The 18,340-nt window shown below is 44.6% G+C and overlaps 2 protein-coding genes across 4 annotated transcripts in view; one reads left to right on the forward strand and one right to left on the reverse strand.

The window, feature by feature from the left end:
- Positions 1–3,264: 3,264 nt before the first annotated feature.
- On the reverse strand, positions 3,265–5,941 carry LOC113011413 (zinc finger MYM-type protein 1-like). The gene is made up of 2 exons (XM_026150984.1): positions 4,008–5,941; positions 3,265–3,583 (listed from the first exon to the last, which is right to left on the reverse strand). The coding sequence occupies exons 1-2, from the start codon at positions 5,534–5,536 to the stop codon at positions 3,445–3,447; spliced, it is 1,668 nt and encodes a 555-aa protein (XP_026006769.1). The 5' UTR covers positions 5,537–5,941; the 3' UTR covers positions 3,265–3,444.
- Positions 5,942–12,888: 6,947 nt separating this feature from the next.
- Positions 12,889–18,340, forward strand: part of LOC113010996 (protein NLRC3-like) — a 309,661-nt gene continuing 304,209 nt past the window's right edge. For all 3 annotated transcript variants that reach the window (XM_026150352.1, XM_026150353.1, XM_026150354.1), the window contains exon 1: positions 12,889–13,023. In XM_026150352.1, the coding sequence (XP_026006137.1) occupies positions 12,914–13,023 (110 nt within the window). In that variant the 5' untranslated portion in view covers positions 12,889–12,913. The remainder of the gene's footprint in view (positions 13,024–18,340) is intronic.

Here is an 18,340-nt window from a genome sequence, read left to right on the forward strand (position 1 = left end):
AGCAAAAGTGAGGTGACAAGTGACCACAATGTGGCAACAAGACTGAATTAAGACTGGAAACCTGCACCATTATCTCATCCATCCTCTCAGTTTGCAAAGTAGACCTACACCATTGTCTCAAAGGTATACTCTTCTGTTGGACAATTTGTTAGTTTGTTAAAAACCGACAGAGGAAGCTGTACAAACACGTATGTTTATATCATATTAAGTCTTTCAAAATTAGAAAAGGCAGAATTTGTGTTGTTCAAACACACTGATTCCACAAAAAGACACAAATGTGAAATTGCCTAGCAAGCAGTTACAGAGCAACAGCATGATAATTATATGTGAAAATTTTAAAATATCGCTTCATGCTTGCATTTACATCTGTGACCATCAGAGGGCAGTAAGCACTCATTAGTCACTTCCTCTTTACTGATGTCCGCGTTTCTGTCAGTTTAATAATATCTGTGTTCAAATATGTTTCAAATAAGTTCAGTATTCCAACATTGAAATGAACTTCATCATCTCAGCTGAACCGAGCTTCAGAGAAACACTGCATACTGATCTCTGTGAAGGTTCTCAGTCATCCAGGTCATCGTAGTCAAAGGAGCTTGGAAAGAAAGGCGTCTGGACTTCTTTAAGTTACTTGAAGACGTTTCACCTCTCATCCGAGAAGCTTCTTCAGTTCTAAGGTCAAATGGTGGAGAGTCCCAGATATAAACCCAGTGGGAGTTTCCCCCCACAGAGGGACAAAAGGACCCCCTGATGATCCTCTAATCACCTGAGCCAAGGTTTGAAAATGGGTGTGGGTCCCAATCAGCCAGAGTTTCAGGTGAGCTCATTGTGAAACATGGCCCCACTTTATTATGCGAATTCCTGAGATCAGATAGCCCAGGATGTGAGTGGGCGTTAAGGCTTCTGGGGAGGGAACTCAAAACTGGATTATAGATGGCAGACAGTTGGTGTCGTAAACCCCTGCCTCTGTTCAAAGATGGTCGCTCACAGTGGACATAGATGGCTTTTTTCACTCCTCTTTCAAACCATCTGCCCTCTCTGTCCAAAATGTGAACATTGGCATCCTCGAAAGAGTGACCTTTGACCTTAAGATGCAGATGGCCTGAGTCTTGTCCTGTGGAGGTGGCTCTTCTATGTTGTGCCATGCGCTTGTGAAGTGGCTGTTTGGTCTCTCCAATGTAGAGATCTGGGCATTCCTCGCTGCACTGTACAGCATACACCACGTTGTTAAGTCTGTGTTTTGGCGTTTTGTCTTTTGGGTGAACCAGTTTGTGTCTGAGCGTGTTGATGGGTCTGAAATGCACCGGGATGTCGTGCATGGAGAAAACTCTCCTGAGTTTCTCTTATACACCGGCTACATAGGGGATGACAATGTTGTTGCGTCTGTCCTTCTTATCCTCCCTCGCTGGTGTCTGGTCTTCTTTTCTGTTCCTCATTGCATACTGATATTAACTGTGAAGCTTTGACAGGAAAATAGTTTAAAACATCAAGTGATTGAATCCATGAATCTAAAAATGTGTTTCTGAGTGAAAGAGACAGACGTGTACAGACTGAACTATCTGTTCAACAATCAGAGTCTTAAAGGACACTAACATGACACTCTTTAAACTAAACTACACACAGAGGAACCACATGAGACTGTAAATCCAGGAAAAAGAGGTTCATGAATGTGGTGTGGAAGGTGTGGAGGTGGATCAGAGAGTCAGAGGAGACTCTGTAGAAGGACAGAGTGCCAGCAGGACAGTCCACATACACTGCTACTCTGTTAGAGACAGAGGAGGAGGAGGAGGAGGAGGAGATGGGTGTTTCTCTGTTATTGTGCCACACAGAGGAATAATGATCAGAGCAGAAAAGACTCCAGGACTAATCATTTCCACCAAACACACACTCATCACTCCTTCCTTTCCTTTTGATTCCTCTGTAACTCACTGATATCCAAGCCCTCCTCGTCCACTCGACCTCCCAGTAACAGTGACCAGTCAGACCATTTCTACACAGCAGCTGTTCACAAACATCAAATCTGTCTGGATGATCAGGATATGACTGAACCTCCTCCACATGTGTCACCTTCCTGTTGTTGTCAGACAGTTGGAGCTTTGTGTTCACTGTGTTTGTGTCGATTGTGAGTTGACAGGAATCTGATGGAGAGAACAAACACAATCCAGCTGCGGTTATTGATCCATCATCTGTTCATTGATTGACACTTTGATGATGACTCCTGACATGATGAAGATGGTTGAATGTGTGTTGCTTTATTTTCATGAATCCCATTAAAAACACACTTACACTTCCTCAGACCTGGTCTCAACCATCGGACTCCAGCAGGCTCCACCCTGAAAGGAGGAGGGGGGTCAGAGCAGCACAGTCAGCATGCACACATGGACATTACATGGCTCTCACACACACACTGTTACACACTGATAAAGGAACAGTCCAACATTTTGACCAGTGGCGGCTCCTGAAAAAAATCTCAGGGGGGGCAATTTTTATGATATCGACTAAAATGACCCATTTAATGAGTACATCAAACAACACAATTTTAATTTAAATTTAAAATGAACAACCATATTCTGGCCATTTGTATAGATTTGTAAAAATGAACATGAACAGATTTTTTTTTTTTTTTTTGAATGAATGAAAAATAACTATTGAAAACAACAACTGTAAACTGATTGGGGGGGTGGGCTAAAGAGAGAAAGAGAGAGGGATGGAGAAAGAGAGTAAATATGGTTAAGGGTTCTTATTTGTACAAGAACTTTGCTCGTCTGTCTTTCTGAGTGGCAAATTTCTCGATGACCCTGGTGTTGAAATCAGGAAGTTCTTGTGTGAGTTTTTTCTCTATGGACAGCATAGCCAGAGCGTTGAGCCGATCCTGAGCCATATTGTTTCTCAGGAAAGTTTTTATCCTCTTTAAAGTAGAGAAACACCTCTCCGATTCTGATGTTGTCATTGGTGTGGTGATGAGGATGTTAAGAAGACTTACAGTTTCGGTGAATGTGTCTTGAAGGTTGTTTTCCATCAGAACCTGATAGAGCGCCAGCGCACCACTACAACTCTGAAACTCCTCGTTGTCGTAGATCAGGGACAGTTCTGTTTTAAGTCTGGCTTTGTCCAATGAGGGATAGGCTTCCACTGTGGTTTGTAGTGCTGCATCTGGAAAATTTTTGCTGTGTTGTTGGAACAAGTCTCCTTGCAACAGAGTGGCGCTGACAAGGTGCTTGGTGAAAGAAAACCTCTCCTTGGCATGAGATAGGTGTCGCACACCTATCCAATAATATATAATTGGTAAGAGTTAGATTCAGTGGTAAGACTTTGGCACATGTCTCATGTTAATCATTATTCTGAAAAAAAAAATCTGTCCATAACAAAACAAAACAGTCATGACCACTATATCAAATGACATCTGACAGCATCGTCATTAGATTTTATCTGATGATCCGATTTAAATCAGACCAAGCAGCTAGTGCTTACCTCCAGTGCCAAATGGTGTTGCCTGTCTTCCCCCAATGTTCTCCGTCTCTTTGTGGGTGGGTCTTGAACAGGTCCCCTGTACTCCTCATCCACAACCAGATTAGGAAGTGCCTCCCTGATCCAATACATAAGTTTCATTAATGGCTTCTGAAAACTGAATAGGGATATATTAACCAAACACAAACCAAACAAAGGTTGTGTTCTAATTACCGGGAATTACCGGATTTAATTAATAACCGGACCTGGTTTAATGGCTGGGGGAAAACCAGTGCAAGTAAATAAAGGCCCTGGCCATAATTTCAGGAAATAGCCTATGGTATAGGCTACATCAAATCATTACTGGGAATATACTTCATCAAATATACTTAATCAAATATTTTTCATAAAATTACTTCAAAGGCTGATATAAATCAAAATTATCTGAATTCCATTAAACATTTAAGTCACAGAACACAGAATATATGCAGAGAATTTGATAGAATCTATGCATAGATAATTAACATTTATTCTAGGTTACATATTTATGCTTTTATGCCTACCTGATAGCCTGCATGCGGCTGATGAATGTCTGGGTGATCCCTGCGATGGTGACAGAATCGATGTTTCTCTTCTGTAGGTGGTTATACAGCATGTCTACATGTGGCATTATCTTGTGAAACAAGGCCAGGAAAAAACAGAAAGCTTCGTCTTCCAGCATTCTCACGAAACCACCGGCATCTCTCTTTGTAGGGGCATCAAATCCTTCACTGTTACGGATGGTCTGAAAACACCTCACCAGATCGTCTTTATGTTCATACACTGTATTCACAGCACGACTGTTGAAGTTCCAACGGGTTGCCGATGCACTTGGAAGTCGGTGCGCCACCACCTCGTCAAGCACTGCAGTCCTCTTGCTCGATTTAGTAAAAAAAGAAGCGAATCCTGCTATGTCGGAAAAAAAGTGACTGATTTGAGGGATGTGGGAGGTTGCTTGTTGCATTACCAGGTTTAACTGATGGGCATAACAATGTACGTAGTGAGCGTTAGCATAAATGTCCTGTATCTTACGCTGCACTCCTCCAGTGGTACCCCTCATTACAGCGGCCCCATCGTAGGCCTGGGCGATCAACTTTCTCTCTTGTCCCTGGGGGAGGATGAAGCGCAGCCTCTCCGATAAGGCACTGGCTATTGCATCTGCACAAGCATTGGGTAGCTTGATGAATTCAAAAAAACGCTCTTGAATACGGTTTCGTTGGTCAATGTATCTTAGCACCATGACTAACTGACAGTGTGTAGAAATGTCAGTGGTTTCATCAGCTTGAATGGCTAAAAACTTCGCTGCCTTTACTTCTTCCACGATCCTTTCTCTCAGAACTGCCAACATGCAATCCAGGATCTCGTTCTGGACTGTTTTCGAGGTGCCTTTAAATACAGTAGCATTTTCAAGGTGTTGCCTCAAGTCGTGATCAATTGATGCCATCAAGTCGACTAAACCTCTAAAAATCCCTGGATTGTCTGAGGAATCACTTTCATCATGTCCCCGCATTGCTAGCTCAAAAGCACCACAAAACTTAATACAATCGATGATTTTAGATAAAATATGACGGTTTTTATCTACCTCTTCGTTGTGCCTTCTTAAAGCAATCCGATGTCCATCATCTAGCTGCGCCGCTATGCTAGTTTTCCCTAGCACAGCTAGCTTTACACTGTTGTCCATATGAACTCGTGAGCTTTCATGTTTCTTGATTCGTTCGGAGAGGTGCTTTAAGTCGGTTTGTCCAGATTGTGTCCACGTCAAATCACACTTGTCACTTTTGAACAGTATGCACGGGAAACAAAAAAGTGCATTAGCTGTTCCACAGCCTGTCAGCCACGACTTGCGCTGGAACCAACTCCGACAAAAAGTCCTGTTGTATGCTTTTGACTTCTCCTTCGTTGCCTGGGTTAGTTGAATTTCGGGCTTGTCAGGTCCCAACTCTTTAACTTGCAGTTTTTCTGCCATTGTCCTTCTGGCAAAAGGGTAGGTTAGAAGCGATCTAACCGAATTTGGGGGAGGCTGTGCCTCAACCGTTAACAATACCGCTGCCATCGTCTCTCTCTGACCTTATAGCTCACTTAGGCTACTGACTGAGGTAAAATTCTAGAACAGCAAATCTTCGCGCGTTTTCTGCAGGGGCGCAATTTTAAGCGCCCCCAAACCATTTAATTCAGCGACGCTGATAGGTCAAATATTTATTATTTTCCCCTGGCAACCATTTAATGATAGGCTATTTCGCTGCATATCAAGGGCGCTTTGACGAGCGCCCCAGAAGAAGAAAAACACCGTTTGTTGGTTGAACTTTAATGAGTCAGCTGGTGAAAATGTTAAAATACGCCTGGCTGTATATGGGCACACACATAGTAAAACTATCATTGATGAATTTTTTAAAAATATATATTTTTACTCCTCCACATTTGGGGGGGCGGAGCCCGAGCGCCCCCTATGGGCCAGCCGCCACTGATTTTGACACATAAATGTGTAAACTTCAAAAGAGCAAAACTCATAATCACATCACATTTAATCTCCTTTATTAAGCACGATGTCCAGGGAGCATTGACATGTGCCACAGTCAAGGTCCAACACACTGTGACATTCATGCTGTCAGGGAGTGGCTGCATATTAAATGTAAAGACTGGGACTGGCTACAAAAACTGATTCAGTACAGGTAGAGTGCAGCAGCCAGTGCATCACATATTTTGAGCTAATGCAGCGGTCATCACACCACATACTGCTTTCTATGTAAAGGAGCCTTCATTCTCAGATTAGGGCTGTTTTTCACCATAAAGTCAGAAAATTAGACACATTCACAGAGCTTTACCACACCATCACTAGACAACAATGGAATTTTTTTAAATTAAAAACAAATAATCAGAAAGTCTTCTGCCTGGTCTCGTACCTCTGTGTTTCTGTAACAGAAATAATGAGCTGAAACTTTCCTCACGACACCACCGACAGCGCTGTAAATACTTATTTTCCACCCTAATTTACGAATAAATTCTTTACAAATCCTACCATGTGAATTCATGGATTTTTTTTCACATTCTGTCTCTCACAGTTGAAGTGTACCTCTGGTGCAAATTACTGACCTCTGTCATCATTTTAAGTGGGGGAACTTGCACAATCGGTGGCTGACTAAATACTTTTTTGCCCCACTGTATGCTGTGTCTTTACGCTGCACAGCTGCCCCTTCTTCTCTCATTCTCTCCATCTCCTGTTGCTACTTCAATCATGAAACTGATCAATGATCAGCTGATCGCTTTTGGTGTCTTTAGTCTGTTTATCGTCGCGCTAAACAACAGCAGCACGTTTAAGCTTGATAAGTTGTTGTTGTAATTTATTACTTTCTAGTATCAACTGACGTTTGCTGGCGCCACAGCCGTAAAGGTGCTGCTTAACACACAGTCAACACACAGTTTCTCATTTAAAATGTCTAGGTTTTAATAAATACAACCGAATCTTACAACCAAAGTGGTCATCTGATGTAAAATATAAATATTCATTATTGTATATAGTAAATATTAAGTCTAATATAAGCCCTAATAAGCTATAGTACTTTTTCTTTTGGGAAGGTACCATGTGTGCAGTCTGCAATTCTGTTGCGGAAAGATGTTGAATTTATTTAATTACTGTAGAAAAATAATTGGATTCTGTGCATTTGTTTTACCCTGGCAATAAATTAAAGTCGATTACGTTGATTAAGCATCATTAGGCGAAGGGTGGGGGGCGGTTCCCTATTTTTTTTACTGGGAGTTGGCAACCCTGCAAGTTAGGTATATGTAATTATTGATTAGGTTATGGCATGGTGATTTATAGAATATGCTGTGAATTTAACTAGGATTACACAGCAGTAGCAGTAATGCGAGTTACTTCCCTCAAGTGAAAGCTTTAAACGTTAGCCCGATGCTTAACTAGCCAACATAAGGCTTTCTGATTGAAGGCTACAAGTGGCCATGTCACCAAGTAAACAGAATATTGATTATATTTTTGTGTATTGCTGCAGCTTCTTCAAGTATTAACTTGGTGCTTTTGGCAACCTTGGGGGGAAATAATGGTATTATGACTGATCCATATGGACACAAAGAATAGCCACTTTTTTGTGCTACCAAAGTTCACCACTTCCCCTGCCAGTGGCAGACGCCCTCAGACATTGATGCGTTGGTGGTTCTTTGTGTCCAGGGATGGGCGCCCAGGTACACACCAGCTCACTCCTTGGTGGCTGCTTGTTGGGACCTGGAGCCTGGGGCTCGCTCGGGCCACTTCGGGGGTGGGGTGCCCTCGGCCTCTCGGCCTGGGGCTCGGTCACTCTGGTCGAGCTGGCTGCCGGCGGAGCTCACTGGCACATCACTGCAACTCCCCCTGGCTTCTGCTCCGCGGCTGCTGAGTGAGCCCTCATCTGGGACTCTCCTCAGCTCTTTCTGGGACAGTGGCACGGCTGCCTCTCTGTTGGTCTTCCTTGGTCTCCTGTGTTCTGGGGGCCTCTGGATGTCTGGAGTCTTGATCTCCTCCATACCTGCTTCATGCCCTGGAGGACGGAGCTGAAGCACACCCTCTAGCAGATCATTACATGAAGGAACCTTTCAAAAACAAGCGCATTCATGCTCACAGGTGTACAGGGGATGTGTCTGTAGGTTTTGTAATTTTACTGAACAATGAATAGAGGGACCTGGAGTTACCTTCATTAGAACTACAGTAATTAAACCAGAGTAGTAAGCAGATTTGGCTGAGGCAGTGCAGTCCTTATAGAACAAAACATGATCTTTGTGCATTTCTTTATGTACAGTAAGTCCGGTTTTCTTGAATAGACGTTCAAGTTGGCGTCCTTTAGCTTTAAGCTAAACTGGTTGAATTTTTTGTATTATTCTTGTGATTTTTTTTTTTTTATTGGCCCTGTTTATTTACAGGCCAGGTGACCCTTTAGGGGTTTAAAATGCCGAGCCAATGAACGGCTGGGAGCAGGAATCTTTCTTCACTGAAGCTTCCACTTCCACGGGTCTGGTAGGAAGTTGTCCAAGCCAACAAAACAAACAGACAAAAAATCCATATATCAATCACCTGGATCACCTGTTGAGAAAGAAAAAAGAGAAAAAGAGAAAGTAAAAATAGCTTCAAATACAATCAAGACAATAAAAGAATATCACTTTAAGGACTTAACAACATTACTTCAGTTATAGTACACCAACATCTCTGATACATTAGCACTAAGGGAACACTGAATGATCTGGTGGGTTTTGTCCATAAAACTACTCATCTAAGATTACCACAAAGTAAATGATCTCTCAGCAACATTATGCAACATTTTAGGCACTACTGCCGTCTATCAGATCAGTGAGCTGGGATGTTTAATTCTAAACATGAACTACTGTTACAGCAACAGACATGGACTACATGCCCACACAACAAACACATGCCTGCTCCTCTCGTTAGCTGAAATGAACTGCTGGCATATTTGTTTTACATCTATTCTGTCCAGTCTCTCCTGGTGGACATGGAATCACATTATTCGTGGTTACATACAATTTTAGACTGATGTGGACCAAGCCTAGCACCTACTTGCCAACCTTGAGACCTCAGAATTAGGGAGACATTGGTTGTGTCCAAATTCATGGGCTGCATCCTCCTGAGGACCCGGCCTTCACCGTCACACTTCTGTTTAACCCTTTAATACCGGTCAGAGCGGGCACGCTCCGTTTTGCGCAACTATTTTTAAATCCCGGTAGCACTGCAACCACGTGAGCTAGCGCAATAATTTTTTTTGCATATGAAACCGGAGGAGTTGTACTTACATCTTATGCCATTAGCTTGTCCTAGGTCACAGTTTCCTTCTACATATAGCTTTGCAAAAACTGCATAAAAAGCACTTGCAGCAACAAAAACATAATATTCCAGAAACACGCTTTGCCGATCCGATCAGCTGTTCATAACACTTCCTACGTCCATCAGCACGAACTATCGCATGTCCGCCATGACCTGCCAGACACCGGACGTGACGTCATTTTCGCGGAAATGTAGTTTTTTTTTTTTTTTTACCATTAAGGCCTCATGAGCTTATGCTGGTGTTTTTAAAAGTTATGTTTGACTTTCTGTGGACGTTTCTGGGATGCTTAGGACTCATATTGCACTGCTGGAAATAGTTTATTTTGATGCATATGCTGCTTTTTTGCAAATTTGCAGTATAATATTTATTTTCGTTTTTTCCTGCAGTGTATAGAAATTGGTGTATTTCAAAAATAAAACCATGAAGACACTCAAAATAAATTTCCTGTGGTGGGAAACTATTTTGTGCAACTTTTTTGTATTTACAGTTTTGAGGGATAAGCCTCTTAAATTTCTCTAACTAGAAATATATGTTAAAAAACAAAAACAATTTTCAATTTTTTTGTAGTTTATTGCACTTTTTTGCAATTTATGTAATTATTATGCACTTAATGCATGCATATTATTAAAATTTAGGCTGTAGTGGTTGTATTGATGTATAGCAACTTGAAATGCTCCCAAAAATGGCTCTACAACATATAATATAAGCTCTGGCGGACTTGGTTCTATGGTCGGTCTTAAAGGGTTAATCAGTTTTCTGTTTGACATTTATTCAGCTGTGTGAAAAACCAAGGAGGAACCCACCCGGGGGATTAATAAAGTTTTATTTTATCTACCGGTAATCTAATAACTTTAATCTCAGCCAAACCGATTTACTCACGAACAAACAAAACACTGAAATGTGCCAGGAGTTGTGCGGTTCTCGGCCGCATCAGTAACCCTCGAGCTCCCGGCTAGCTATCAAGCTGGTGGGTAGCAGACGTCTCCGAAAACGTCGAAGAACTTTTGCAAATACGCGATGTCTTGATAAACCGAGCAGATATTTGATGTTTACACAGCTACTTTCTCACCTGAAAATATGGTAAAAGTTTATTTTGTGACCCAGAAAGATTAGTATGAGTAATTTTAAAACTTAGTAGCGGCCGCCGGTCCGTGTACTTTTCGGTATTTGAAGTTTTGTTTCAGAAACCAAAACGAAAAAACGATATTTAAAAGAATTTTCATTTTTTAAATTTTTGATAAAGAATAAAATGGGCGAAAATAACTTGTTTTTTCATTCGGTGGTAACAAATAGCCGTCATACACTTAAAATTAGACGTGCTTTTTTGGATTTCTTCGTGATTCAAATAATGAAAGTGTACTAGCGCAAAAACAAAAAAATAGACGCATTTTCAATGTCTGAAACGGGAAGTACTTCTTCTGCGCGTTTTTTTATGGCGCGCGCACACCGTCCCCCACACAAGAGATCGACGGCCTTAAAGTTACACTGGAATAAACAGAGGATGGACCATTAAAATCCTCTCACTTCCCCGTGTTCATATGACAGACGCTCTGATATAATTTCCGATGACAGGCCTTGTTTTGCCATCTCCATGATCACGTCTGAGTATTTTTCCAACGTCATGATGTCCACACTACAGTGTTTGCCATAAGTTTGCGCATCACTTGTACAGGTTGTTGACCTACTAAAACTTCCGGTTCAGACAAAATAAATAAAGGGCCCTTTCTCGTTCTTTTTTCTTGGGTTTTTCGTTTCTGATGTGCGAAAGGACAAAATGAAAAAAACAATTGTTTTACGTTTTTCATTTTATCTTTTTAAGTTGAGAATTAAATAAGTGTCTCATTTTCTTTTTTTAAATTATACTTTCTGAAACAAAACTTCAAATACCGAAAAGTACACGGACCGGCCGCCATTGTTGGAAGCTGGAGTTTGGCTGGGCCACGCTATGAATTCTGGGATATGGTAGGCCACGAAGGACACACCCGACCCATCCTTCAAATTCGAGGAAAAGGAGGACGCATTGGTCGGCTGCATTCGGAGGAGTCTACGAATTTGGACAGCCTTTGGCGCTTCGCTGTAATGTAATCTGTCTACAAATGCGGCCTCAGGAGGATGCAGCCCATGAATTTGGACACGACCATTCACAGGGGCTGGGGGGGGGGGGATACATGTACATATATATACAAAAAACTGGAAACTTACAGTGTTTATTTATCGGATAAAATAAGTTAAATGTCACTATTATTATTGTCCAGCCGGAAACAGGCCGAGGGTCCTCAGGTGGACGCAGATGCGTCCACCTGAGGACGTGGCCTTAGTGGTCTAAGTGGGCCGGGTCCTCTGAAAGCTGGGTAGACCGGAAATGAGGGACTGTGAAATTGGACGGTCTAGCCTTCGGAATTACGTCACCTGCCGTCTGTTCCTTGCTGTCTAAAATATAACCGGACGCTGGCGTAGATGGTCGAATAAACTGCTGTTTTCACACAGCAGTTTATTCAGCTGTGTGAGAACCCCGGCATAGCCTGTAACGTTATTGTGACGGACACATTATATGAGTGAACTTGACTTTAAGTGACTTACAGGTTTCTTTGAAAAACAATTTCTTATATCCAGGTTCTTCCTTTGCGCTGCCATCCTCCTCTCCTCCTCCTCGTTGTCGTTTGCTGCTGCTGAAACTAAACAGAGCTCCCTGAAAGGCTCAGCCAATCACATTGGCCATATTTGTAACATGACGTAGGACTCCAGTAGAGAATGTAATTTAACTTTTTCTGCTCCGCTCGCTGAATGAGACGCTGACAGATCGTTTTTTTCTTACTATCGGGTTTGTTTTTCTTTACTCGAAGAGATCAAATTATTGGTGGGGACATGTCCCTTCCGTCCATGCGAAATCTACGCCCTTGGTGAGTGGAGTTCAGGGTGACATTATGAAACTGTGATGTTTGAGCCACTTCCTCTTCTCAGTCCAAGCGTCCTGATCACCGAGGTTTCTGTTGCTCTGATATCTGATATTGATTATATTGGTAAACAGGCTGTAGCATGAACATCAGGTCTGTTCTGAAAACTGTCTTTATTTTTTCAAAGTAAGCGAATATCTGTGGTCTGATACCGCGGGCTCATGGGCTAAGGACTTGGATTGACAAGTCAAGCGCAGATGATTGTGTTGTTTCTTATAAAGGCTTGTGTGTGTGTGCCTTCCTGTGTGTGTCCTTGTGTCAGTGGAACTGAATCAGTGTGTTAGAGAAAGTGCTCCTCTGCTGTGCCGTCATCGTGTGGATGCTTCTTTTAAAGTTGGAACTCGTGTTTTTATGATCTGCTTCATTTCATTGAACCTTTATTTTTAACCATGAAGTCCCTTTGAGGTTACAGCCTCCTGGTTAGGTTTAGGCTGTTATTGTGCTTCAGGCTGAAATATGAGGAGTAAGGAGTGGGGCTGGTTAGCCCTCATGACCCTCACCATAACACATACGTCACAGGACAGTGTTTACCACAGAAACTCCATGAAATGATCAATGAGAACTTTAGAAACCCGTCAGTGTGATGCTTCCAGTACAACAGCACCTCTGAGTGTCTGTGTTTACCTCTCAGACTAACTCCACCCTGACATCAAGAAGATGGAGGAAGAGGATGGAGCAGGATCTGCAGCATCCAGCTGTGTGTCTGTGAGGAGTGACCGGTCCAAAGGAGAACCTCCATCGTTCAGGAATGAACCTGCAGCAACAATGTAAGAGAGCTGCTGACTCATTTATTCAGTGTAAATAATGATTTTTGATGCAATGGGAGAAGAAAAATGACAAAAACAGTTTTAAAAATAAGGATTAAAATATTAAAAACTATGTTTTTGAGTTTCCTGATTTAGTACAAAAATATATGAACAGAACTGTATATAGGACAGATATTTCACAGTTCTTTTAGGCAGCACCAAAAAACAAAAAGACTATTTTTAAGCTGTCTGAGGTAGTGAGTCAACATGTCACACTGGGTCAAAGGTCAGGGAGTAAAAGTGTGTTTTAAAGGAGGTTTAAAAGCAGCGAGTGAAGGAGCCTGTCGAGGTAAATCGTTCCATAACTGATCAAATTCAGTTGGTGGACCTCTGTGTGAAATCAAGCATCTGGTTCACAGAGAGGATAACCCTCACATGGGCTGTACAACATTATATAGGGAGACAAAAACAGAGATTATCGTAGCCATCGCTCTCTCGCATGGACGTGGCAGTCTTGCTGTCTGCTGCGAATCCTCCCCGTACCTCCGTGACCTCGTCTGGTATCTGCTCCCTCCTCTGTAAGAGACAGTAAAGGAAAACACATCTCTGCCTAGTCTTGAAAATCTAATCTTATCATCCATTGTTCTTCTAGGGCCTCTTCTTCTTGTGGCCTCAGCTAACTGCTAATATTTACATGGCTAACATTTTTTTTTTCTTTTTAAGTGACATCAGAAACAGCAGCATGTGACATCACGTGATGGCGGAGCTTCAGTTCATCCTTTGTCATCTTTTTTTTTTTTTTTTTTTTTTAATAGGAAAGGGGGAAAGAATGAAAGAAAGAGGGGGAGAGAAAGAAAGAAAACCAAAGGGGAGAAGAGACGGTGAGAAGGGGGGGAAGAGAGAAAAAACAAACAAACTCCTGGGTCACCTGTATGGAGAAAAAAAACAAACAAACAGAGGAGACAGCAAACAACAAAGAGCAATAATAATAATAAGCATAAAAGCATAATAATAGACATCCAGAGGCCCCCAGAACACAAGAGACCAAGGAAGACCCACAGAGGGGCAGCTGCGCCACTGTCCCAGTAAGAGCTAAGGAGAGTCCCAGATGAGGGCTCATTCAGCAGCCGCGGAGCAGAAGCCAGGGGGAGTTGCAGTGATGCGCCCGTGGGCTCCGCCGGCAGCCAGCTGTGCCTGAGTGACCGAGCCCCAGGCCGAGAGGCCGGGGGCACCCCACCTCCGAAATGGCCCGAGCGAGCCCCAATAAGCGGCCGCCAAGGAGTGAGCCGGTGTGTACCTGGACGCCCACCCCCAGATACAAAGAACCACCAACGCACAGACACCTGAGGGAGTCCGCCACCGGCAGGGGAAGTGGTGGTGGGTGGAGATAGGCCTCCAAACCTTGGAAGGCCCGAGATGTCCCCAGAGAGGTGGCGTCTGATACCCAACCTGACATATAGATACAAACATACAGGCACACACAGACACAAACATCCATTCCCACCCTCATGCTCTCATGTGCACTTCACACTCAACCGACGTGGAGACAAATATAAAGAGACGCTGTATACGCGATCACACTCCCCAAGTGTACTCTACAAACCGGGTCTAGGTACCCCTGCCCCGGGAGGGGGGAACCGCACCCAGACCCAGGTGGTGTTACCCTTTTCCCTGCGGTGGGGAGAGGCAGACCGCCCCGACTCCGCAGCAGCAGGGAGGCCCCACACCCCAGTCCGCAGCCGGACGGCCAACTCCTCCCAGCCCCCCCGCTCCAGCAGACCGCAGAGAACGGGGGTGAGAGAAGACTCCAAACCTCCCTCCACCCGCTCATAGTAGTGTTGACGCATGTGTGTTCTAAGGTGCAATTAAAACCCAGGAGGGCATGGAGCTACCTGCCAGAGAGCAGCAGGTAAGCGCATAGTCCCTCCTGTTAGCCCTCAATGTCTACATGTATTGAGAGGTGGGCAACGGTGCCAGGGGTGAGGTGTACACCCTGATGGTAACTTGGACTCCGTGTATTGTGCCCACCCCCAAGATCCTATATGTATGTGTAATGAGGGTGTGAGTAATGTGAATGTCTAAGTTGTGGGATAAAATTGAGGCAGAGGCAGCCAGAAGGGGACAGAGGGGGGGGTGGCCTCCTCTGCATCCTGGTGACATACCCCTACTCCAAGGCCCTGCATGTGTGGGTGGTTGTGGTGGAGCGGGAGGAGGGAGGCAGCTGGAGATGGGGAGGGAAGGAAGGGAGGGGCAGTGACCCCTCCCTGGGGCCAGCTCCCCCGCTGACCCCAGTAGGCACTCCCACACTCCGCGACCCGCCAGGGAAAAGGGGGTCCCAGGCCCATCCAGACCGGGGCCCAGCGCAGCAGCGCCCCCCGGCCCCACAGAGCCTGGGACAGTCCACCCAACCCCACCACAGAGAAAACTACACCCACCCCACCATCCACTCGTCTTCCAGACTACATGAGACAATAGACGCCCAGGCTGAGATCTTCCTCCACCTCTCCTGTATCTCCCCCTCCTGCAGAGAGTTCCTGAGGGGAGGAAAGCTCCTGCAAGGTGTAACAACCGGTTGAAGAGCCCCACAGGCGACTCGACACACTGGCGGCACCCTGCGCCAGGGATGGGCTCCCATGCACCCACCCTCCCACAACCCCGGCAACACACAAACCAGGACCCAAGGCCCCGAGGCCCAGCCAGGGCCCCGGCCCAGAGATGGAGCGCCCCCAGACCCCCACGCCCATCCCGGACCCACCCAGGGGCAGACAGGCTACCAGGTCAGTAACCCACGTCCATCATCACAGACCCTCCCCTAGCCCCGCTGCAAGCAGCCACGAGGAAATGGTCAGAAAAGAGCCCCCAACCGGACATGACCGCTACCCCGGGTTGAGCCCCCCAAGGAAGATGCCTCCGGGGAATCCCCCGACGCCCTAAGCCTGTCCCTACCCCCACACCAATCACATCAGATTGTTTTTATTTTTCCAGTTCATGAGGACAGTTTTCTTGGCTATGCATAGGGCAGTGAAAACCATATACATACATACATACATGGCTAACATTAACATGTGTGCCGGTACTTTAATTGCACTTTTTTTTTTCAAAAACTTACTCAAGTAAACGTAACGGAGTAAATGTAACTCGTTACTACCCACCTCTGGACTTGACTGCGGTAGTTTGTAAGCTAAGATCATCACACTGCCCCTCTGATTGTCTCCCCCCAACTACTCTTTTAAGGATTGCCAGGTTGGAGATCGGCCTATAATTAGCTAAGACAGCTGGGTCTAGAGATGCTTTTTAAGTAAAGGTTTAACTACAGCCAGCTAGGGATGGGTACCGTTTAGAAAACCTGCTAAATCAGAATCAGTTGTTGATGATGGCTTTTTTCTTTTACATCAATCACGTATAGTCTTAACTCAAAGTGAACATAGACTTGATTGAAGTAACTCAGATCAGCCAATTCAAAATGCTAATTCAATCAACTCTGAGTTCATGGCTAGACTCAGTTTGTTGGCCCTGCACCTTAAAACTATTCCCTGTTTGTCCCTCGTGTTTTTTGGATATTGTTTTCACATCTTATGTCACGGCTAGCGGGGCGAGCCATGTTGAATTTAATAAAGGACCCAAGATGCCGACACTGCTGTGAAGTGAGTGAGCTTTATTGAAACGGTGAAGTGCAGTGGAGATGGCCTGTGCAGAAGCTAAGATAACCTCTACTGAAAAAACCAAAAAACGAACCTGAAACCTTAAACGGAGACACGGGGAGATAACACAGACGAACCAGCAACAAGCAGGAGAAAACAAAGGGCTCATATACACAAAAGAGCCATCAGGGAATGAGAAAAGGGAGACACAGCAGGATTCATTGGACATAACCAGACAAGGGGAAGCAAAAGTAGACACACTAACGTAGGACATGGCACTGTCAAAATAAAACAGGAAGTGAACACAGAGACACAATACTAGCACAGTACAGAAGGAACACAGAAACCAAAACCTCAGAACTAGAAAATCTTAATCAGAATGAAATTGTAACAAAAGACAAGAACAATCAAAACAAAACTACTGAGTCCAAAGACTCGGGACATACATCGGCTCAAACTGTGGTCATCAATATTTTGTACTTGTAAATCAGACTGTGTAGTTGTGAACTGAGTTTTGTAACATTGTAAAACAAAATATCTGAAAAGTTTATGTTTTTGCGTTCATTAATTTGTGTGTGTAAAAATGTAAAAAATGTAATAAATGTAAGAAACATTAGAACTACCTTTGCTGACACAAAGTTTGGCGAGCACTGCAAGTTGGCACTGAGCCACCAGGCCCAGGATCCTCCAGCAGCCACCAGGCCCAGGATCCTCCAGCAGCCACCAGGCCCAGGCTCTTCCAGCAGCCACTAGGCCCAGGATCCTCCAGCAGCCACCAGGCCCAGGATCCTCCAGCAGCCACCAGGCCCAGGATCCTGCAGCAGCCACCAGGCCCAGGCTCTTCCAGCAGCCACCAGGCCCAGGATCCTGCAGCAGCCACCAGGCCCAGGATCCTCCAGCAGCCACCAGGCCCAGGATCCTCCAGCAGCCACCAGGCCCAGGATCCTGCAGCAGCCACCAGGCCCAGGCTCTTCCAGCAGCCACCAGGCCCAGGATCCTCCAGCAGCCACCAGGCCCAGGCTCTTCCAGCAGTCACTAGGCCCAGGATCCTCCTGCTCCACCAGGCCCAGGATCCTCCAGCAGCCACTGGGCCCAGGCTCCTCTACCAAGGCACCAACAAGTAAATCAACAGTGACTTCAACGGGCCATCACAAGGAAATACTAATCTCACCATTTTCAAGATGCCACCTAAAAAAGCTAACCCAGGAGTTGAAGAGGAGTTGGAGGAGATTAGGAAATCGCTTAATTTCATGTCTGATGAACTGAGCAAAGTGGCTAAACAACAAGGTATGCTACATGACCTAATGGATGAAATAAAACAACTAAAAAACCTCATAAAGGACAAGAAAATAGACGACTTGGAACGGCGAATCGAGGACCTTGAACAATACACAAGAATGGATGATTTAGTCATAAGTGGTCTGGAGACGCAACACCGAACCTACGCCAGAGTAACAGCTGGCGGAGGTAAAGATGGTGAAAATGCCCCGGTAGAGGAGCTGCAAACGCTTGAACAGCAAGTGATAAAATTCCTTCAAACGAAGAATGTAAGTATTCAGAGCCATCATATTGCAGCATGCCACACGCTCCCCAGAAAAGACAGTAAAACAAAGCCAGCAATCATTCTTCGGTTTGTGAGTCGCAAAACAAAGATTGAGTTACTGAAACAGGGTAAGAAGCTAAAAGGGACTGGTGTG

The sequence above is a fragment of the Astatotilapia calliptera genome, chromosome 18 (genome assembly GCF_900246225.1).
Source record: "Astatotilapia calliptera chromosome 18, fAstCal1.2, whole genome shotgun sequence".
In the NCBI taxonomy this organism is placed as follows: Eukaryota; Metazoa; Chordata; class Actinopteri; order Cichliformes; family Cichlidae; genus Astatotilapia; species Astatotilapia calliptera.